We start from the raw sequence: 22,586 nt of genomic DNA, 5'->3' as shown, positions 1-22,586 counted from the left end.
GAGTAGCTTCTTGGCAATACAGTAACACCAGCTGCAGCTCTTGGCAGTATAGAAATTTCCCACTTATACTGCGGTATGGATAATGAAGTAAAGGATGCTGCCCTTCATAATTTTTTGTTAAGACAGACCCAGTACAGGCTCGTGGGAGCAAAACTGCTTTCCCAGACAGTATGGCGTAGGTGCTTGCATTATTGTTGCCAGCGTGCTTAGGTTGTTCTTGAAGCAACACTGCCAGAAGTGTTAGTTAACATAACACTTGATGGTGTATAGTGCTTAATATGAGCCTCACTTACCCTGGCATTACCCTACCCATAACTGAAAGTAAATACAATCCAAGTTGTGAACATTGGAAACTCGCATGTTTTGGGAGGCATAAAACAGTGTGCACCAAAAGCTAGAATGAAAACTGATGTCCCACAAGAATCTGACCGCTGAAACCTTTAGAAAAAAAATCCTGGAGAAACTGCATTATTGCATCAACAATAAACTTATTATAGGCCTAATGCTTGGCTCTACAATCCTGCTTCATCAAGATTCTTCATAATTTTGCATTCAAGGGTCAAAAGTTTGAGGTGATAAAACTGTCAAAAGTTCCACAGGCTCAAGCAATGCGTCAATGTTTGCCATTGGTATGCTTGGCAGATTAATGTATTTGATCTGACTGAAGCAGTAATAATTCTTGAGGTGCTGCTCCAGTCATTATTTTGTATAGACTTTGTATTGAAGGACAAACTCTTCCTGTTCCACTATTTTGCACGGCTTGGACTGTACTGGGCCCAAAGCAAAAAAAAAAGGTACTTTTTTTCTGCTGCCTGCCAAACAGGACAGCAAGTATTCCATGATTGGACAGATGCAGACTTGTAGTATCTGCTGGTGGCAATAGTTATTTGTAATTAGCAACATGGTGGTCCATCTGTCACAATAGATATTGACTTGATCTTCTTGATGTTGAAGGTTGCATACCATGTGTCAACCTCCTATAAAGTAGTTCTAGTTATATCTGCATCCAGTGGTTATTAATTGACAGCTATTCTGTACAGCACAGAATTAGCTTGTGCAATGCTAAGCATGCTTCCCAGAGACTATGCTATGGCATGGCAAATCTTCATTTGTGATAGGAACAGGAGTAGGCCATGAGCTCCTCAAGTCTGTTCCACTATTCAATGAGATCATGACTTATCTACAAATTAACGCATTTACCTGCCTTTGCCCCATTTCCCTTAATACCTTTGGCTAACAAAAACCTATCAATCTCAGTTTTAAAATTAATTGATCTAGTGTCAATTACTGTTTGCAGAAGAGAGAGTTCCAAACTTCTGCCAGCCTTTGTATGAAGAAACGTTTTCTAATTTCACCCCTGAAAAGGTTGGCTCTAATTTTTTGACTATGCTTCCTGGTCCTAGACTTTGCAATGAGTGGAAATCCTTTCTCCCAAACTACCCTATCTGCTTCCTTTAATATCTTAAACTTCAATTAAGTCACACCATAACCTTTGAAATTCTAAGAAATACAACCCTAGTTTTTTTTTGTGTTCTCTCCTCACAGCATGACCCTTGGGTCCATACCTAGTACTTGCAATGAAATCATGTCTGCAGCTCAAACATGCTTCAAGCACCTAACAAGTCATACTTTACCAAAGTCTCTCTCAAAGTGATTTGTAAAAGCTAATGAATGACCCCAGAATATGGATGTTTACTGCATTATTGCAATACAACAGCACAGCAAATATCACATTACAACCCACGCTTGTGATGGACTATCCACCATTAGCTTTTGAAGCATTTCAAATACAAAACCACATCTTCTTTGCACTCTGTACTTGTGCTCTGTCATGCAGGATATATTCAAGTTATTAACTATTGAACCAGCTGCATGATATGAATTTAAAGGTCATGCCTGAGGATACCTGAATTTTCACTGCACTAACTGCAGCACACCAACTATTCACTTAATTATGACCGGTGCTGATTAACACAGGACTAAGTTGTCTTCTCTGTAAAAGGTATATATGTTTTTTAATTGCTCAGTGATTTTCATCAACTTGCTCAGAGTTATTCATGCTGTATATGCATGTCCTCCTCATCCATCAGGCTTGGGGTGAAAAGGGAGACCTCGTGAGTTCTTCCAATAAGTCATTTTCTAGCTCTGTGCTGGAGATTGTTTCTTTGGGAGCCCTGCTATAACAAGAGTTACAAGAGATAATTTCCATTATCCTTCCTAGCTCCCCCTAACCCGTCCCTCTGAAAGGCAATGCAAAGCATGCCAGAGGAAAAAAAATCAACAGCCCTGTATTTATCTCCTTTCCTGAATATTTTGACTCTCACTGCACTATGATTTCATATGCCAATCAAGGGCCTTGGCCAAGTGCCGATATCACTTGGCTGCTTAGACGGCATGAATTAATAGTCTATGCTATACAGACGGTATCACAAACAAGTCCAATCCCATACTTGCCCAAAATCCATTTACAAGTACAGTCACTGAACCATGACTAGGATGGTGAACTACTGGCTTTAATCCAGGGATGAAGAGGCTGACTCTCAGCACATCACAAAATGTTGTAACCTGTTCAGCCAGAAACCCCAACACGATCAGTACAGTCTTTCAGCTTAAACCCATGAATACATGTAAAGGAAAGTTTATAATGAGGATTCTTTGGATACAGTAAAAAGCTTGGAACTTACCCTCACTGGAGGGTGCGATGGCACTATCATCCCATTCCAGGTTAGTGGAGGTGACAGAGTTGAATGAATTTAGCGAGAGGCTATCGGAACCATGCACAGAGTTGGGCAGGCGCTCTTCAAAGTCCAGCAAGTGCTGTGGCTTGTAATATTCTGGCATATATGGAGCCAGGTCCAGGTAGGGAACATCCTAGAATTAGAGGAACAAACAAAAATACAATGTAAATGGGCAGTGACCATGAACCAAAAAGAAAACCTTAACAGTGAAGTTACTGTGAAGATTCAATATAAAAACAACTAAGATCTGCTCTTTCATTATGTATATACACCTCAGACTGTCTTTAAAAAAAAAGATAAACAGGCTCACCAGAATTTCTAAGTAGCTCAGGAGTAATAACATCTCAAAAATTAATGCAGAATGATATTAGAGACTATTCATAATATAATTGCATGGACTAAAACACCTTTCACTTCCATCAGGCCCTGACTTTTCACAAAGCTGTGTGCAGTCTCACTGATATTGTCAATCTAAAGGGGAGAGAAGATATTCTGAACATTCTACCTCTACCGCTCCCAAAAAGTAGATCTCTACCACTCCCAAAAATTCCAAAACAAATATCATTCTTGCATCTTTCAGGTTCACTTGTTTCCTAGATCTAATGTTCCATTGGCTTGGCAACTCAGGACTATAGCTACTTTTACATTCTGCAAGACTCATGCAACTAATATTGGTTATTGATGCTTAGTCTTGGAGCCAGCCTCAGTCCAAAAGTAAACTTGCTAGAAAACACGAAATCCAACTGCCAAGAAAAAAAACCTTAAAGCTGGTCTTAGTGAATCTTAGCATGGTTACTTTGTTTGCAGCCAGCTGTGTGGACCCCAGCATTGGGAACCAGCACCACCAGCAAGCGTCTTAATGCAAATACATATTGGTAGATCTTTACATACACATGATGTCTATTCCAAATTTCGACTCATACAATCATTCATTACAGAGAGGGGCCATTCAGCCCATTGTGCATGTACTAACTCTTTGAAAGAGCTGTCTTTTAACATCCCAGATCCTTCCCTACTGCCCTGTAAACTTTACACTGAGAAAAATACTTTTTAGTCCCTTGCTTAAGGCTCACTAATTCTACATTCTTGACTTTCAGTCCTGCACACTCAGGCCAAGTTAAATGGCCTATTTACACCTGTTTATTTCAGTAACTTAAAAGCCTGGACCACATCATTTAAAGAAGGTGTGTTCTTACCAGCTCCAACTCAAATCGAATGAATTCCAGGCCGGACACCAGTGTGAGGAAGAGGGTCAGGTGATCATGACTGCAGACCAGGGCATTCCTTAGGGTTTTGCAGGAAAAAGACAGTAAGATATCACATGTCTACAAGGCCATGGTCCCCTATTTACAAGGTATTTCAATTGTTATGTTACAAGTGAAATGTTTACCTTAGCTATTCTTTCAGGTATAAAGGAGTGTCACCCAGTAAAGAGACTGAGCAATTTACATTGAGGACAGGGTCCATTTAACTGCACATATTTTAAAAAATAAACTATTTTTACAGGGCACATTTTGTATACAAATCACAAAATATGGTAATATGGAAATATTAATTTTCCAGATGGTAAGAGTTAAAGAAAGGCAGTATACATTTATCAGACCATCTCAGGTCTTTATTGTCCTCTTGATTTTATGCTTTGAAACCGCTGCTTAAGACATTAACCCAACTGAAAAACGTATGTAATTCTCATTCTCATCAGGATAATTCCTCCCGATGTGGGCACCATTCCAAGGATATAGTGAACCACCTAGTCCTGCCAGAATTAAACATGGCTGGGGACAGTAGGGTTGAGGAGCTAATGGCTTATGACACTGTGGAGCCCATCTTTGTACTCACTTGCCCACTGCACCTGTGAAATGATTTGGTGATCCCTCTAACAACCCCCTTATTGTTCCCGCTACGAGATGACAGCAATTTTATTTTGTCCCATGAGCACTCTGGCCTATACCTCAGGTGAACTCAAGCTTTGTCATTATATACACCATCACTTTATATGATTGGCTGATCACCAGCCTGCAGCTAGGGTCCTGCATTTGTCTACTGCAAGTATTTCTGACACATCCTTTTGCTATCAGTCCATCCTTATATTACATCCTTGAGCATTAATGTCATTATTTATGTAATTCTGGATATTTCTTAAACTTTAAAATTGCTGGCTGAAGGTGACTGGAGAGCAGACATTTTTTAATCAAATTTCCCTTGCATTGATATCAAAACTTCACTATATATCTACTGAAAGGACAGAAAAGGCTTTGTATAACAATCTACCACCTCATAACAGCCCTAACCACTCTCCCACATCACTAACCCTGATTAGTGTTTCTCACTGCAGCACTGTTTTTAACCTGTTTCACAAGGAGATTACCATAGATCACAGCGTATATGTCCTGGCTTATAAGATGATCCCATTTTACTGACCCCAAAAATTCTGTTTCTGCATATACCAGGTGTATAAGTCGACCACCCCTTTTCAGCCACAACATGCTACACTCGCATTAGTAGTCAGCTTCAATTTTTCACCCCACAAATGGATGTTTTACTTACTGGTACCTTATAACTGGCTGCAAGGGATCAAGTAGGTAATACAGGCTGTGTTGTGAAGATGCGCAGGAGTTTAAAGATATCGACTACCCAAACCCATGCCAACAGTTCACTTTTATACTTGGCGAATAACTCATCTCATTTTTGGAGGGATTTTGATGCTTCAAAGGTCGGCTTATACGCCGATATCTATGGTACATACAACAGAACGTGCTGCAATACTAGTCTACTCCTACAGGCTGGCGGCATGTCAATCATCCATTCTTGATTCCCATGCTGCTAGTTTTGAGAATTCCGTACGCTCACCCGGAGTTGAACTTACTTGAAGTAGTACTTATGAAGCAGGTTCTGATTTTCCCAAAATAACCTCAGGTAGCTCTCCAGGGAATTCTCGTTTAATGCAAGGTACAGCCAGGCTCGACCTAAGGAGAGAAAAAGGGACAAAGTGAAATGGGTCAAAAAGGAAGCAGCTGGGACAGCCCTAGGGCCACTGCAACAGGGCACAAGGACTAGGAGGAGTAGGCCATTCGGCCCCTTGATTCTACTCTGCCATTCAACAAGATCGTGGCTGCTCTAATTGTAGCCTCAATTCCACTTTCCTGTCTGCCCTCCATAACCTTGACACACTTCTTGACTCCTTACCTAACTCAGTCTTTCTGAGGAAGAGAATTCCACAGACCAATGACCCTCAGAGAACAGGGTACAAAAATCAGCCACGATTCCTGTTTATCACTATCCTGAGACCTGTGCTACAAAGTGCTGAGTGAGCACTGCATGACAACAGGATCAGACTTAGCAGTGATGGTCTGATGTTTAGGTGAGGTAAGGGTTGAAAGAGAGTTGGAGAGGAAAATGAAAACAGAGCTGCAAAGAGAACAATTAAAAGTTAAATAATTTCAATTTATTTTTAAACCAAATGGTACAAACTCAAATTGATGATGTAAGATGTAAATCTGGACTGTGATACTTACTGCGACCAAGGTTAGTGGCAACATGTTGCAGCACGTCAATCTGTTTCACCGCTTCACTGCGTGTAAAATGTACGACCAATACCCAGTACCCAGAGGGAATATCCTGCAAACTAAACAGGAAAAAATCAGCACAGACACACAATAGATATATCAGCCAGAATATCCAACAGTCAGTGCTCAGTTCCAAGTGCAAGTCATGAACACACTATGCACTGGAAATAACTGAACATCAATGTATGTGGCAAAAAAAAGGAAATCTGAAAATGGACATTTATACTGGAGGGCACATCAGTGACATGACCAACAGCTACAGTAATTTCAAAAAGCAGTATCAATTTTTTAAAAGAAAGAAGGATAAAAGAGAATCACCATTAGGAAAAGTTAACCCAATCTGAATAGTGCACTGGGTATATAGACCTGTTTTTTTCCCTCAATTTATGTAAAGTTGATAATTACTTTTCAAGCAGTTATAAATCATACTTTAATGATTGAAAATTAATCATTCAATTGAATAATAGCTCCTACATGTGTTTTAGTTGGTTGTGTAGATAGTATAAATTCAAGCTGCAGTGACTGATATTACTGCAACTTTGGATTCTAGTTGGATTTTGGCAATGATACAGAACAATCGAAGATTCCTATACTTTACTCATCACATCCCAACGCAAGCTACTGATTCAAATAAATATTTCCCAAAGACTGATTAGTATCATATTTGACTTTACAATTTACTTTTAACATTGGGGATTTGACACTGTTGTTTGTTACCATTGCATTCCTGCAAAATTGACTTTGAAACTCTAATTTTAAAATAATGCTGTCAGAAGTTCTACATTCCTTCCCATTTCAGTCCTGCTTTAATTTATGCGGGAGAATTTATGGGCTAGAGTCTCACATGACAGCCACAGGCCCTTTTGGAGTTGACAGCAAGTCTTTCGGAAATTATATTCACCGAAGAGATGGTTTCTGTGTTTAAAATTTGTCCCACAAGAAAGGGGACAAGGCATGACTTGCACAGCGATTTAATTTGGATGAAATGCAGAGATGTTTGGATGCCAATGTTGAAACTCCTTAAACATGAACAGAAGTCAAGGTCACACTCTGCCCCTACAGCATTGCTGATGATGGCAGCCTTCCATCTCGTAATGGTTTGCACTGCGGTGGTCAACTGCGGTGGTTAAGCATCGCCTGGTGTGGCTCAGGAATCCCACTCTGGCATGGCACTCTCTGCCACATTTGTTGCAGAGGAAGACAGTGGGCAGAGAAAGTGCACAATTTCCTGGCCTCTATGTTCTCTGGGCCCTCTCTTCAGCCAGCTGAGGTTCTCGCTTCTGATTGCCTCTCCCAATGACTTTCCGAACAGTCAACTTCTAGAGGTCATGGCCGTCTGTGATTGTCTCCCAATTGTCAGTGTTAATGTCCGTGATCTTCATATCACACTTGTAGGTGTCCTTTAGCAGAAGTTTGGACGCCCATGAGGTCCTGACCCACTGGCTAGTTAACTGCACAGAAGCTCTTTGGGGATATGGCCATTATCCATTTGATGAATGTGGCTGAGCCAGCACAGATGTTGTTGGCTTAGCAATGAGGATACACTGATGGAATTAGAATGTTCCAGGACCTCCGAGCTGGTGACCTTGTCCTGCCAAAATATGCCGAGGATATATCTAAGGCAGCGAAGGTGGAAACTGTTCAGCTTTTTCTCCTGCCTAGCACATGTTATCCAGGTCTCACCACTGTAGAGGAGTATACTGAGGATGCAGGCTTGGTAGACTCTCAGTTTGGTGTTCTGACTCAGGTTACTGTTGTTCCAAGCTCTCTTACTCAGTTTGGGCATAACAGCTGCAACTTTTGCAATGTGTGTTATGATTTCAGCATCAAGTGACATGATTGCTGGTGATTGTGGAGCCTAGATGTGTGAAGATATCGACAGGACTATATGGCTATGCAGAGTAAAATTCCAAACAAGTGGCCGAACTAGGATTTGGGGTGTTGGAGTCTGAAATATTAAAGTGACAAACAGCTGAAAGTTGTAAATATGCAGAAAACCAAGCATTTTATTTTATCCAATGGCACATATTTTTTCTTAAAATTTGTTTTCCATTGCTGCATTTCAGGGATTAAAACAGAAACTCCCAACATTAATTAAATTTAAAAAGGGGAAGAACACTTCATTCAGCCAGTGTATCCACTCCTGGAGCCAAATCAGGCATAATGATTTCAGTGCCCTGAAGTAGGCTAATGATTTCAATGTAACATTTACTTGCTTTGTTCTCAAGGTAGTCAAGCAAAATAGTTATTCAATAAATGAGAAGATGTCCAATAATCTGTTGAAGTTCTGGCTGAACTTCAAAAGGGAAAGGAAAGCATATCTAGGATAACCTTGATACAGTTCGTCATTCTTTTTGTATCATTGTACTAAAGCCTATGTGTAAGTGGCACGTGAAGATTGCCTGGCCCGTAGACAAAACTTCACATACAAGTTTTACAATATGGACCCTGGTCCAGGTTTACTATTTAAAGATTAGCAAAATGCTGCCATTATTATTTGGGTATGATAGTATACATAGAGTCATATTCTAGTTTATAGGGTGTAAGGGCATTTTTTATGGGAAAGGTCTCAGACATTACTCCAATTTCTCTCGTGTTCAAAGCTTAAAACACAACTCTAACTTTACCTATCATAGCAACAGTGGCAGCGCATCAAAAATAGTTCATTGGATGTCAGGTACTGACATTACTACATCAGACTAAGTTCTTTCTTACCCATAAAGCAGAGCATGGTCCAGATGCTCACACAACCTCTGCAGTACCTTGTCATGGTTTCGAATTGCTGGTGTCTCCTCCTCACAGGCAGCAAAGTAACCCTGAATCTTGGGTGGGGGTGGGAGAGAAAGAAAGAAAGTAAGTATCCACTTTTCATGCTGACCTGAAAAATTTGGAGTCAGCATTTCCATGATTACTCAAAACAAGATAACCATCAACTCCTAATTGTGGGGAGCATTTGGAATGGGTATTAAATGCAGAACCTTTGCTATTCAGGGACATACTCCCAAAGTTGACTTTAAAATCACACTTTTGGTCTCCCCAATGAACCAGCAATGAAGGAGAAGCAAGTGCACACAACAGACATTACAACGGACCAGTGTAATTGTGTCAATATGACAATTAATGAGAGCATGACATACCAAACCTATAGGGGACATATGCATATGTGACCATGGCACAAAGGGACATGCCTTTAAAGGGCAACAACTGTACTCCCATAGGTACAATACCACAGTGACCATATAATAAGATATAAAACTGATCTTCCTGACTTCTGGGTTAACAAAATCTGACAGTCTTACCTTCATCTACATCTACGGAAGCCAGGGGCCAAAGAACAATATAGCAGTAAAACTTTAAATTCATTTCACCCCAAGTGATGGACATAAATGAGCTAGATTTTTTTTTAAGTGAACTAGATTTTTTTTTTAAAGAAGCGACAATCTGGCTGTTTCATGATCACCATTACTGATTGTAACCACTACATGGCTGTAAATCGACAAACACAAAATACAGAAAACATTTCTGGAGAGCAGTTTCCATGGCACAGGGCACACATGTCTAACTCCAAATGGAAAGAAATTGAATGATCTCATATACCCTCTTGGATCTCCTTTTGGACTGCCTGGGAGCGTCAAGATTCCAGTTTGGAAATCTTGTCTCCAAACTCCAAATTTTACACATCAAGTGCAAAACTCTCAAACACAAAATTTATCATCCTTCTTTTGGCTCTAATCTCTCTGGTTTGCTTACTTCTTATTTCCAGCCAAATTGCTACTGTAAAATCAAGATAGCACACAGTATGCTGCAGATAGTTGTGTGCTTATTAACTTCCTCTGATCGCTGAAGCAAGATCCTGTCAGCTATAACTTGACATCAGTTTAAAAATACTAAAGACTTCTAGAACTTCATAGCTAAAAGATGAGATGTTCAGATCTTACACCATCACAATTTGGCACCCAGTGCGGTATGTAACTACCGCTAGAGACAATGAACTCCACAACAAATATAACAGGCAATTATTTGCTATGTCATACACAGTTACTATATAACTAGCTGAAGTCTATGCCGTTGGGTAAACTCCCTAATATATCAAACTCTAAACCTCGATAATACTCAGTGTAATATGTAGCATGCCCCTTGTGTATATATTAATCACAGCCTCCAACTATTACACTGTGCATTAACACTAAAACAGCTGAGGTTAACAGTGTCCATTATAATTAGCATGCAACTGAATACCAGTGCCATGCAGTGGGCTAAATCACATTCTTGAACTGTATTTTTTCATCACTCCTGGTGGTGTAACAGGTTTTCCTGGGGATCTTGTGCAGGAAGTTCTCAGAAATAACCATTAAGGAGGAGGAGCTGAACAGGTCCATTTCCTGATAAACGCTGAACCACTGGAGCTAATCACTCTTTGTAAACTGGACACTCACCAGCTTTAAGATACTCTAGCTAACTAAATTCCAGCTTGGATCACTGAGCTTCTCCCATAGGAGCAGAGAATGTTCCTGTGTTATCCACCTGAAGCATCTAAACAATTGATTGAGGAACGGAGCTAACTGCAGCCACAGGGCAGCCTACAGGTTAGATAATCCTGTGAAGGATAGTGTGAACACAGGATTATTGTAATGCGTTAGAACAAAAATACAGTTTCCTCCCCATGTACATATCACTGAATTTACTTGGGAATTAGGCAGATAGGTGACAGATGAAGTTTAAATGTAGAGATATGCAAAATGCTCATTATTTAAATGGAAAGAATATGACATGCGTAGAAAAACGTAAGGAATCTGGTCCGAATGACAAGTTGGATCTGTTGCAACAATGCTTGGTGACAGTGAGTAAAGGTCAGTATTGAGCTAAAATACTGAGGTAGTCCAGTTGCCGTATAAATCATTACTACAATTGTACTCAATTGTGCTTACAGTTCTGGTCACTGCAGTACAAGGAGGATACTGCAGTTTCTGAAATACAGAAGAGCAATTAGAATGGTCAAAGGGGATGGGGAGATTGGATTATGATGAGAGATTATGTAAATTGTTCATATGTTCACTGGTAGAGAAGATTGAAAAGTGATACGATTGCTAGTTTTATGATTCCAAAAAAAAAGGAAAATTGATAATGTTGATCCCAAGGAGCTGTTCCACCTTGCCTGGAACAGTACAGCCAGAGGATGCAGCCTGTTCTTGAAATGGGGTAAGTAGATTCAGAACAAATCTGCGAAAACATTATCTCACTGAGCGAGTAGTCAATCAATAGATAAAAACCATGGGAGATGGTGCCAACAGTTACTATTGATTCATTCAAACTAGATAGGATTTCCTTCGGAAAACAATATGGAAATACATTACATGAGAAATTTGAAACACGACATAGGGCATGCTTGGAAAAACAGGTGACTTTTGACCTATGGTTTCCAAAGTTTGCACTACTGCTGTTTTCCCTTGTCATGCCTGAGTTTACTGTAGACTATTGCAATGGTTCTCAAGCTTTTATGGTTGTAGGACCCTTTTTCAAATGGATTAGTAATCATGAACTACCCCTCTGTCCAAACCATATAATATTCATAATATCAAAGTGTTGCATGTATTCAGTGTTTTACTAATGCATTTAAGAAAACAGGCTATTTACTTACACATTGTGAGATGAATGTGCCTGTTTCTCACTGGAGAGTCTTGTCTATTCTTGGCAGGAGCGGGGAGAAACCACTAGGGGAACAGGAGCCGAGTGTGTTGATGAGGGTGGGCAGGATGTGGTGCGGTAAGATGTCCTCCAGCCACCACTCAATCGATTACTCTTGATCGTGGTGCCATGGGTGGTCACCCACCCACAAGGCTGACTCTGTGTTACTGTCACTCTGGAAAGTCTATACGAGCCCTCAGTGGTTTGTGGACACCAGTTTCCGAACCACTGGGGTAACTGCTAGAGATTGATTTGTTCAAATTAGTCAACAATTCCATTATTTATCGGGATGATAGGAAGTGAATTAGATGGGGCTTGGGTCATTTCTCATCCAGCTGTTTCTAATGCACTCAGGAAAGAGTACCTCATCTACTCTGGCAATTGTCTGTGTAAAGTCATTATGGATTCCAATCAAATTTACTTGCCATTATAACCCCACCCTACAGTATTTAACACACATTTGCTTCTGTGCAGTATTCGGTCAGGCACAAATGCATGTGAATCACATTATTCTGATAAGCATAGGAAAGAGGTACATGACTCACTGCCCCTTCCAAAACACTGGCAATCATGTGAGTTACTAATGACAACCACCAATTCAATACTCAGTGATTGCTCCTCAATGTCGACTGAGTTGCTTCATGAATCTTACAACACCAGCAGGCCCAAACCAGGCAGCAGCAATGTGACGAGACTGCTGGATCTTCTCTCTAAGCTATTTTACACAAGTCACCTTTGTTCAAGTCTCCATTTGAAAGTACAACAGATTTAACACACAATCAAAGTCAGGAATGGTGGGAATCAGAATCACACCAGATTGTTCTCAGACCTCTTTCCCAAGGCAGTGCATCGATGTGATAAAAATGACTTGGCATGTCTGTTACTGCACTGACCAAACATTATGCAGAGGTCAGCTCGACTCTTCACCATTTAAGTGTGCACTACCCTATTCATGTTCAAATATTGAGGTATTTTTTATTTTAATTAACAGTTTGATAGACCACAGCCAGTGATCTAAGGCTTTGCAGTAGTGTCGGATGTTTCAAACTGTAACGATTTCATCAGCACTTAAGAGGGAACTGGCTAGTGACTAAGATCCCCATGAGTGTCTCAATGCTCTCTACAAACAGAGGGTTCTGCAGCAGTCTTCAGGACAAGGAGAGCACTGCAGGAACACTGTGTGACTGTCAATTTCAGAGCACTGTGAAATCTAGCCAAGGAACCTCCAAAGGAGTGGTGCAATACAATTTGAAGTGTTAAGAGAACTGGAATCAGGTTTTGTTCCTTGAAGCTGTACATTGGCTGAGCTTCCAGCCTCAGCCTTATACTTGTTATATCCAATGTTTGATTGGTGACCTAATATCAAATAAAACTATTTTACTCTGAACAGTCTCAAAACAGTAACATTCTACACCCTCTCTACCCTACTCACATCGATAAAAGGCATATCGTCTGCATTGAACAAGGCCACATGATAGTGCTACTGGTTATAAGCATGCTATACCAGAAGAAGTGACATTGTGAAGGACACTCCACTCTTCCCCAGCTACAGAGCTGCTGATCTTAGCTCTGAGCCGAGGTTGGATAGCTAACCAACATAAGGGAAGGCTGACATTGGCAAAAACTCCTAACACGCTCAGTCTCAAACCATCCTTCAACCACAACCCAATACGCAATGCTTAAGGAGCCAAACAGGGGAACAAAGTTACAGTATGTGAACAGAATTTGGAACATTTACACAGCTTTGTACAATAACTTGAAACAGCGCTCCATCTTACAGGAGGTTGACAAGTTGGGAAAGAACAAATCCCTATTGTATAAGGATAGGACATCTAACATGGTGACAAAATGTTCTATCCTCTTCCTTTTTTGCCCTGTGAAATAGAACACGGTACATGTGGTTTCAGAGCAGCCGAAGATGAAGAAATACAATTCCTGCCTATGCTCCCTGCTGATTACTCAAGGAAAAAAAGAGAAAAGAACAAGCAAGCAAACAAAAGTGAAGGCTTGTGCCTTTCACAACCTCAGGAAGTCCAACCAATGAAGTAATTTTCCTTTCTGAAATGTATAATGTAGAAATTATGTTTTCATGAGGGGCATTAATCAGACAGACAATTTAGAAGCGATCAAAAGAGGAAATACAGATGTAGGCCTATTCTTAATAATGAGCGACGCTAGAAATGTTAAAACGGTCTAAAATTCTGACTCATTTCCAACATTTTTTGATTTTGTTTCAGGTTCCAAGTTTTTGCAGCTCTTTCCGACACAAAAAGGATGAGTGGGAGTTTCCAAGAAATAAAAATTATTTTTGTAAAAGAAAAATGAATGAAAAACACTGTTGAGACTTGTGAAGATTTCATGTGGCTAGATTTCATATGACCAAAAGTGCCTCACTACAAATCCTGATTCAGGCATCAAAGCAACAAAACTGCTTACTTCCATTAAAACTGACGGAGGCTGGAAATCTGAAATAAAAACAGAAAATGCTGGAAGTACTCAGCAAGTCCGGTAGCATCTGTGCAGAACAAACCCTGGTTCGCTCTTTAATCACCCAATACCCATTCACCTTGCCATGCAAGTGCAAGAGATAGAGTACCTGTCCTACTCACTGTCCAGGGTCCCAAACACATTTGCCAGATGAAACAGTGATTTACTTGTACATCTTCCAGTTTAGAAGACCATACTTGCTGCTCATAATGCTGTCTCCTCTACTTTGGGGAAACCAAAACCAGATTGGGTGATCACTTTGTAGCATCTCTGTTCAGTCTGTTGCAGGCATGCCCCTGAGCTTCCGGTTGCTGGTCATTTTAATTCTCTCTCCCACTCTGACCTCAGCCTCCTCCACAGTTTTAAATGAAGCTCAATGGAAGCTCGAGGAAGAGCACCTCATCTTTCAATTAGGCACTTTACAGCCTTCTGGTGAACTTAATGTCTGATCATAACCGCTGCCCCAATTTTTTCAAAAGCAGGTGCTGGTAAATGATTCTGCTGTCGTCATTTACCAGCACCTCAGGAGTCATCTTTTGTATGTTACTTGTCCCGTTACCATCTCTTTTTGTCATTTAATCACTTCTGCCTTCCACCTTATCCAGGCCTTCCCTTTTGTTCTTTCCTCATCCCCCTCTCCCTGTCTCCGTACTTGCTTGAAACTCCTTTCAGTTCTGACAAAGGTACTTGTACATGAAACTTTAACTCTGATTCTATCACCACACATGTTGAGTATTTGCAGTATTTTCTATTTTATTTCAATTGTTTCTACTACCCATTTTTGCAATTTACCCATGACACAACATTGAAATTCTTCTCTTGAGGCCCGGACTAGAATTTCTAAACCCACCCATAATTTTGGAAACTAACAGTCCATCGCACACTGTGCTCCCTCCAGCCAGTATCCTTCAAGCTCTGGCCTAAGTCCACTGGGAAGGTTCCAAATAGGACATTACACTTTTGAGGCTGAAGCAGACTGTTTGCAGCCTTGGTATTATTTGGCCCAAAGATGAGCTTTCCACCACAAATTCACACCATCACCAAGACTGCCTATTTCCACCTCCATAAGATTGCCTGACTTCATCCTTGCCTCAGATCACCTGCTGCTGAAACCCTCATCCATGTCAGTCTTCATCGCTGGACTTGACTATCCCAATGCACTCCTCGTCAGCCTCCCTAGTTCTACCCTCTACAAACTTGAGGTCATGCAAAGCTTAGCTGCCCACGTCCCTGCTCACACCAAGACCCGCTCATATATATCCCTGTATCCATGGATCTACATTGGCTCCCGGTTAAGCAATGCCTCGATTTTAAAACCTTGAACCTGGTTTTCAAATGCTGTGTGGCCTCACCCCTCTCTATCTATAATCTCCACTAACCCTATACCACCCATCCATCCCCATGCTTTCTCCCCCAATCCTGCTCTGCATTCCGCGAATTCTGGTCTCTTGGGCATTCCTAACTTGAATTGCTCCACCATTGGCAGCCATGCCTTCAGTTGTCAAAGCCCTGAGCTCTGGAATTTCCTCCCTAAACTGTTCTACCTCTCTTCCCTCCTTAAAACCCACCTCTGACTAAGGTTGGGATTGTCCGGCTCTGTCGCAGGCAGGACCCGCCACGGGTGAGGCAGCGCCCCAGCCAAAAGTCCGTTGACTTGCGGAGGGACCGGAAGATCGTGGTGGTGGGAGGGTGCGGAAAATCCTGCCCTAAGCCTTTGGTCACCTGTCCCAAAATCTCCTTACGTGGCTCAGTAATGTTTTGTTACGTTAAAAGTGTGACATAAATGCATATTGTTGATGTTTCTGATAAACTTCTTTGTATAGTAAATGCAGGAACCGATAGTAACACAGACAATATTGATCAGCAGCTCTCCCCTGTATACACCATGTCCAGGCAATCCAATACTCCTAAGAATGCCACCAGGAAACTATTGCAACATCATCTCCATGATTGGATTTGTACATTTTTCAAACCTCTTCCCTTCTGTTTTTTGGTCATTCAATGCTGAGAATGTTATTTTAAGTTCCAGTCCCTGCTTCTGAGAAACCCTTAATTTTTTTTAAACACAAAACTTTTTGCAGAAGGTACCAAATATAATTTCCCCAAATTCTGCACACGTAAATGGAAGAGAGGTAGAAGCCACAGAAAGTTCTGGGGAAGCAGTTCATTCTGGGCATTATTATTATTGTGCCCCCTCCTCCATCCAAAACAACTACTGGACAATAAGTGTCAGTTTTCCATCAATTCACTAAATAGAAAGAAAGAAAAGATTTGCAATCTAAAAAAGAAACTGGTTTAAAACACTGAACCACAATTCAAACAATACCATACAGTAGCAGAAACTGCCCAGTGATCTTGTCATCATTCAAAACTAATGCAATTACTTGCCAATTAAATACAAAACTAGTCAAGCAGAGGTGGAAAAATACTTTTTCCTCTAACACTTCCCTTTCTGCAGTGTACACAAGGCTATCAATCCAAGATTTTTTAAAAAGCTGCTAGAAATTTGGAATTAGAACAGAAAATGTTGGAAATACAAAGCAGATCTGTCAGTACCTAAACAGACCTGTTGACTTGACTTTTTTCCCCCTGTTCAGATACTGTCAGATCTGTTGTGTACTTCCCACATTTTCTATTTTTATTTCACAATTAACAAGCCCTGATTATGCTCAAAAACTATTCTAGTGTATCAGTGTTGCCAGGAAAGGTTCACAAACATCATTGCACAGTGACAGAATACCTCCAGATGTTCCACTCCCTAAAGATACTGGGTTAGATTCTCCAGCACTCGAGAGCCTTGGCTAAGTAAACACGGGGAAAAATCAGGCAGGGAGGAGCATACACCGGTAGCCTTCCTATATAATCCACATTCCATCCATTAATTTAAAAATGGACAGAAAATTTGAACCAGCTCATATGTAGTCGCTGTACCCAAGGAATCTACTTCTCCTAAAATGTGAGAGCAGAAAAACTTATTCCAATGTACATTGTTGGAGAGAGATGTGAAGGTGATGATACTCCTGTGACATTGTCCTTCATACTGCCAGAGACTTTAAGAGAGGGAGCTGCAGCTGAAATAACTTTTGGTGAGATCTTACATACTGCAGTCAGTGTGCCAGTGGTGAAGGAAATCTAAGTGAGTCCAAGGGCACCGATCAAGTGAACTGTTATGCCCTGGATGGTGTCAAACTTCTTGAATATTGTTGCTCTGTACCCTAAATACTCTGTATCCAGGCAAGCAGGGAATATTTCATCACCCTGTGGATTTAAGCTTGAAGAGGACAGAAAGGTTTGGAGGGGAGCCACTTGCACAGAGTCCCCAGCCTCTACCCTGTTCTTGTAACCAACGTTGATTTGGTCCAGCTTAGCTACTAGCCGATGATGACTTCCAAGATGTTGATGGCGAGCACACAGCAATGATGGTGCCATAGGCTCCTCAAAGGGGAGTTTACCTTTGCAAGATTGGCAGATACAGTTCAATGTAGAGAAAAAATAATCACCTTAGCTATGAAAAAAAAAGCAAAATAAAATACATTTTAAATAACAAGACTTTAAATGGAATAGATGAGAAGGGAGACCTTGGAGTGCAGGTATACAGACCATTAAAAGGAAGACAGTGCAAGCAGTTAAGGCAATAAAAACCTAACAGGATCATTAGTTTTGGATCAAGGCAAAAGGATGTAAGGTTGAACTTATACGAGGCCTTAGACTACAATTGGAAGTATTGTATAATTTTGGTACCCTATTAAAAGGAATGGAAAATACACAACAGATTCAATTGAAGGTTACAATGGAAAACGGGCTGTAGTTATGAAGAGACACTCAAGAAGTTCAGGTCTTTTTCTACACTGAAGCTCAGGCTTTAAGTGATGACTCAATAGGGGTCTTCAATGCACACTATTTTAAGATGATCACAAAAAGGATTGATGAGGTTGTTAAAATAAGTTTGTTACACAAAGCATGGTTAGAACATGAAATTCTTAGAAACCGTTGCAGTAGAATCCATAAACGCCTTTAAACAGAAGCCTGATAAATGTTTGCAAAGAGGAATACAGAAAGAGATGAAGTGTGAACAAGAAAGTGGGATTAGATTAGATGGCTCAGATGGGGAAAAAATATCAGCAGATTATGAGCCATATGGCCAGTTTCTTGTGATTTGCCCCTTTAGTTACTAATCCCCAGTTAGAGATATTCAAGAACATGCCTTTCAAACTGTATAAAGCAATTGTTGAATGTGCAGTCACTAGTTACCTAGTTATATAAGTCCTCTTTGTCAAGTGTTGTTGAAGCCTATGCTCATCTTGCCAACCTTCAATGAATTCCAAATTCCTCCTTCCACTGCACTGCTAAACTTATCCATATTTACCAATAAACTACACTTAAAAGTTGTGTACACAAGGTGGAACACATATCCTTTACTCCAACTTCACACTTGTTAATTCTTAAACTGGTTCTGATCCCTTGTAGTGCTGCACGGGGGAGCCAGTGCCTTCACTGTATAAGAGCAAATATTATATAGATTCTTCCCACTCTAGTTTACAATCCGTACAGACATTACGTGGTAATGGAGTTCACTCAGATCTGCAGATACACAGGCCCAGCTACACACAGCTAGTTCCTAGCAAAGCCGGAGAAGTTTAAAGTATTTATTAAAGCAATATCCTGGGCTGGGGCTGGAGCTGGGGGTGGGGGGCGGTGGTGGTGTGTGGAAATTGGCAAGTGTCACCCCAACAACAACAGGTTTCCTCTATACAAAACTAGATCAAATTATACTACCATTTGTTAATTTTGAAAGCTGTTCACTGATGCAGTATTCTGGATTCCATTCACCTGTTATGCACATTTGCAGATTGACAGATGACCCTCCAAACTGTTAAAGCTCAGAGACCTCCCCATCTCAAAGTGTGGCATTCCTCCTTTAGAAACAGAATGCTTTCCTAAACAACACTGATGCAGAAACTAAACCAACTCATGATCGATTTTACTCGAGGACATGTGCACTCAGCCTCCAGCAGCTGTTCCAAATTCTTCTTTGTTCCATCTGCTATGTCGATTGCTCTATTTGAGCATTTCTGAGACTGACTGATTCCAGTCTAGGCACTGCATTTCTGTGTAATTTCACAAGGGGCATTCCACAGGATTATTGCTGGAAAAATATGTTAACCAAGCTTCAGAACTTGAACCTCGCTGTTTATTAAGGGCACTAACCAGCTCAGCACAGCACAAACCAGAAAATGAACCTAGGAACTTACCGGTTCGTGCAGGTCACTACGCAATACATTTGCGGCAGTGGTAGAGGGTGGATATTAGACAGCAATGGGTCATTTTAAGGATGACTACAGAACATAAACAAAATCACCAGTGGGACCCCGCCCCCCCGACCCCCAATATTGGAGATGGACTGGGACCATCTGGGTTGGTATGCATGGAGGTTTGGATGCTTGGTGGCATTCAAATATCAAATCATAGTTTTTATTTTCAGAAAAAGATGGTAGAGCATTTTTTAAAATGTAAGAAGCAAATCTCTGCTGGAGGGCAAGCATCTCAGCAACAGAAAAACCAACCTAATTTAAGAATTTTTAACATCATGGTGGCCTTTCATCTCTGGGATCAGCCCAAAACCATCTGAGTTTGACAGTAAGGAAAAGTATAGGGACAGTGTAAAAGGAAGCTTCATCATCTAATCCATATCGTACCTGACTTGGAAGTGCTTGATCAAGCAGTTTTGGATCTAACCCATGCAATAACTGGTTTGGGAGTATTAGATGTTAAAGCGTAACTAGAACTTTATTCTCAATCTAGCCCACACTGTACAGGCCTGGAAATGCTTGACGGAACAGCGTAGGTCGATCTTTACTCTGTATCTAACCTGTTCTGTACCTGACCTGAGCATGCTCGATGCTGATAACGGGTGCTAAAAATAGAAAGTTCCAATCTCCAGCATTAACATTCCTCACAAAAAATTACCAAATTTAGACAAGTCATCTGTGAAACCAAGACGATTGACAGCATCCTGCTGTCCAGCGCCCTCAACTTTCACTGCAAAAGTTGTCAACATGGTGTACAATAAGTAAAGGAGCTACACAGAAAGTTTACAATGATTTGCACAGAATACAATCCCCACTGCTTTGAGCCAGTAGGTTGGTGTTGACACAATCTGCCTGCTCTAAATGGCAGTTGGTTAAGCATGAGACTGCTTATCGGAGTAGCACTCCATGCATTGTTATAGTACTTTGTGCTAATCAATTCAAAAGCTTTTAAAAAGGGCAAATGAAATAGTATTGTGAAAACCAATATTGTACCATTAATTAATGTGTGTACAAGGCTTTGAACTTTGTCGGTGCACAAGTTAACAGTATCATTGTGATGACTGATGCCAACATTACCATGACAAAGGTTCCACCAGCCATATCTCATTCTGGCCACACACTTCAAAGCCATCACTGTGATAAACTGCCCTGGGTCCACCGTTCTATTACACTTCATGTGTCATATAAGTAGCACCATTATATTTTACTTCAATGGAAACGGTTAGCACCATTTGCCCAAATAAAGGCTGGTGCCCATGATAAACATGGGCAGTGTAAGCGGTGGGGGCTGTATACAAATTAATCTTTACAGAGTTTGAAGGGATTATTTTTCGAATTGTGCCTGGGGTGTTTGCCAACCTGTGACAATGCATCAGGAGAAAGGCAGCATTTTTATGGCTACTGCAACCACAGAACCAAGTCAGGAACAAGTAAAGGCCATTCAGCCCATCAAGACACACACCATGGGCCCTCTTCCCCACCAAGTGGAAGGTGGTGCTGATTCTCTCCCAGCTATTCACCGGACACTGGTTACCAGTTTGTGTAAGAAAATCGGCAGACTCGTGGAACAGGAGCCTGAAAACTCTGGAATCCTGCAGAATAAAAATGGAAGCCAGTCGGTGCCCAGCTCTGTACAACGCCCTGCCAGGCAGGGCTGTTGGGTACCAAAAGGGCCGGGGACAACAACAATCAGCGCAGGTTAACTAAACAAATGGATCCGCCCGGCTCTGACAGACCCGGGGCTGGGAAAGGTGCTGCAGGCTCAGACCTCTCACCTGCTTCACCGACAGCGAAATGTTCTCCAGGATCCGGTCCTTGACTTTCAGGGGCTCCATGCTCGCGGCCTCCGCATCCTCACCACCAGTGACAGACCCCTGGCCGCCACCGCCTCAGCCTCACTCTCTCTTCCCGCACGGGCCAGACCACGCGCGCGACCCCGGGGACAGTACAGCGTACGTGAACGCGCGACCGAAAAGGACAACAACGCATGCGTCATCTGATGACAGGCGAATGGGCGGGGCTTACTAGCCCCGTCATCGACGCGTGAGTCTGGCCTCAAGGGGCGCGGTTTCATCTGCCGCCCGCCCGCCCTCAAGGGGCGAGATTTCATCTGCCACCCGCCCTCAAGGGGCGGGGTTTATTTCCATGCCCTCCCACCTCACTGAGTGGAGTTCCGAGGCTGCAGCTCTGGCCGCAACATGAATATGAATCCGCGGGTGAAATCAACCCTAAGACGAGGACAGCGCGTAATATTTTTTGAACACCAGGTGGTATCATCGAGCTAGTTAAACATCAGATCCCATCGAGCGAGTATTAATAAGAATTGACGCTGTGTTTCCAACATCTCCTGTTTTTATGCGGAAAGAGCAGGGGAGTGGGATGAATTGGAGTAGCACTTTCAAAGAGCCAGCACAGGCACGATGGATCGATTGGCCTCCGTTCTGTGCTGTAGGACTGGTTGCTGGTTCAGTGCCTCCTCCAAGTGGCCGTTCTCCATGTGTGAGCTTCAACAGGACATTGAACTGTGAGGACATCCCAGCTGAGCCCCATTCTACTGACCATCCATCCCAACACTTTCCCATAGAGATCACCCGATACTCTTTCGAGTTATCAACAGTCACAGATTGCAACTCTTTTCGAGTACAATCACAGTTCTTGGTTTCCGGGAGTGGGACATGAACCCACAACCCTCTGATTCAAAGGCGAGGGTGTTATGAACTGAGCCACAGCTGACACCTCAGATCACCCGATACTGATCCGCAGCAGGAACCCTTGCTGATTTTTAAATTCACTCTAATTGG

General features: G+C 41.6%; 1 protein-coding gene across 4 annotated transcripts in view; it reads right to left on the bottom strand.

Moving 5' to 3' along the window:
- plekhm2 (pleckstrin homology domain containing, family M (with RUN domain) member 2) overlaps window positions 1-21,739 on the bottom strand; it is a 51,059-nt gene extending 29,320 nt beyond the window's left edge. For 3 of the 4 annotated variants that reach the window (XM_078558100.1, XM_078558101.1, XM_078558102.1), the window contains exons 1-6: window positions 21,561-21,738; window positions 9,020-9,126; window positions 6,254-6,363; window positions 5,605-5,704; window positions 3,935-4,022; window positions 2,685-2,871 (exon numbers count right to left, since the gene is read on the bottom strand). In XM_078558100.1, coding sequence (XP_078414226.1) covers window positions 2,685-2,871; window positions 3,935-4,022; window positions 5,605-5,704; window positions 6,254-6,363; window positions 9,020-9,126; window positions 21,561-21,620 — 652 coding nt within the window. In that variant the 5' untranslated portion in view covers window positions 21,621-21,738. Of the gene's footprint in view, window positions 1-2,684; window positions 2,872-3,934; window positions 4,023-5,604; window positions 5,705-6,253; window positions 6,364-9,019; window positions 9,127-21,560 lie in introns of all 4 variants that reach the window. The other variant, XM_078558103.1, reaches the window with a different exon arrangement.
- Between the last annotated feature and the right edge of the window lie 847 nt (window positions 21,740-22,586).

Source organism: Cetorhinus maximus, chromosome 15 (assembly GCF_964194155.1).
Source record: "Cetorhinus maximus chromosome 15, sCetMax3.hap1.1, whole genome shotgun sequence".
Classification (NCBI taxonomy): domain Eukaryota; kingdom Metazoa; phylum Chordata; class Chondrichthyes; order Lamniformes; family Cetorhinidae; genus Cetorhinus; species Cetorhinus maximus.
Note: the sequence above shows the minus strand (reverse complement) of the source record. Positions and strands in the feature narration are given on the sequence as shown.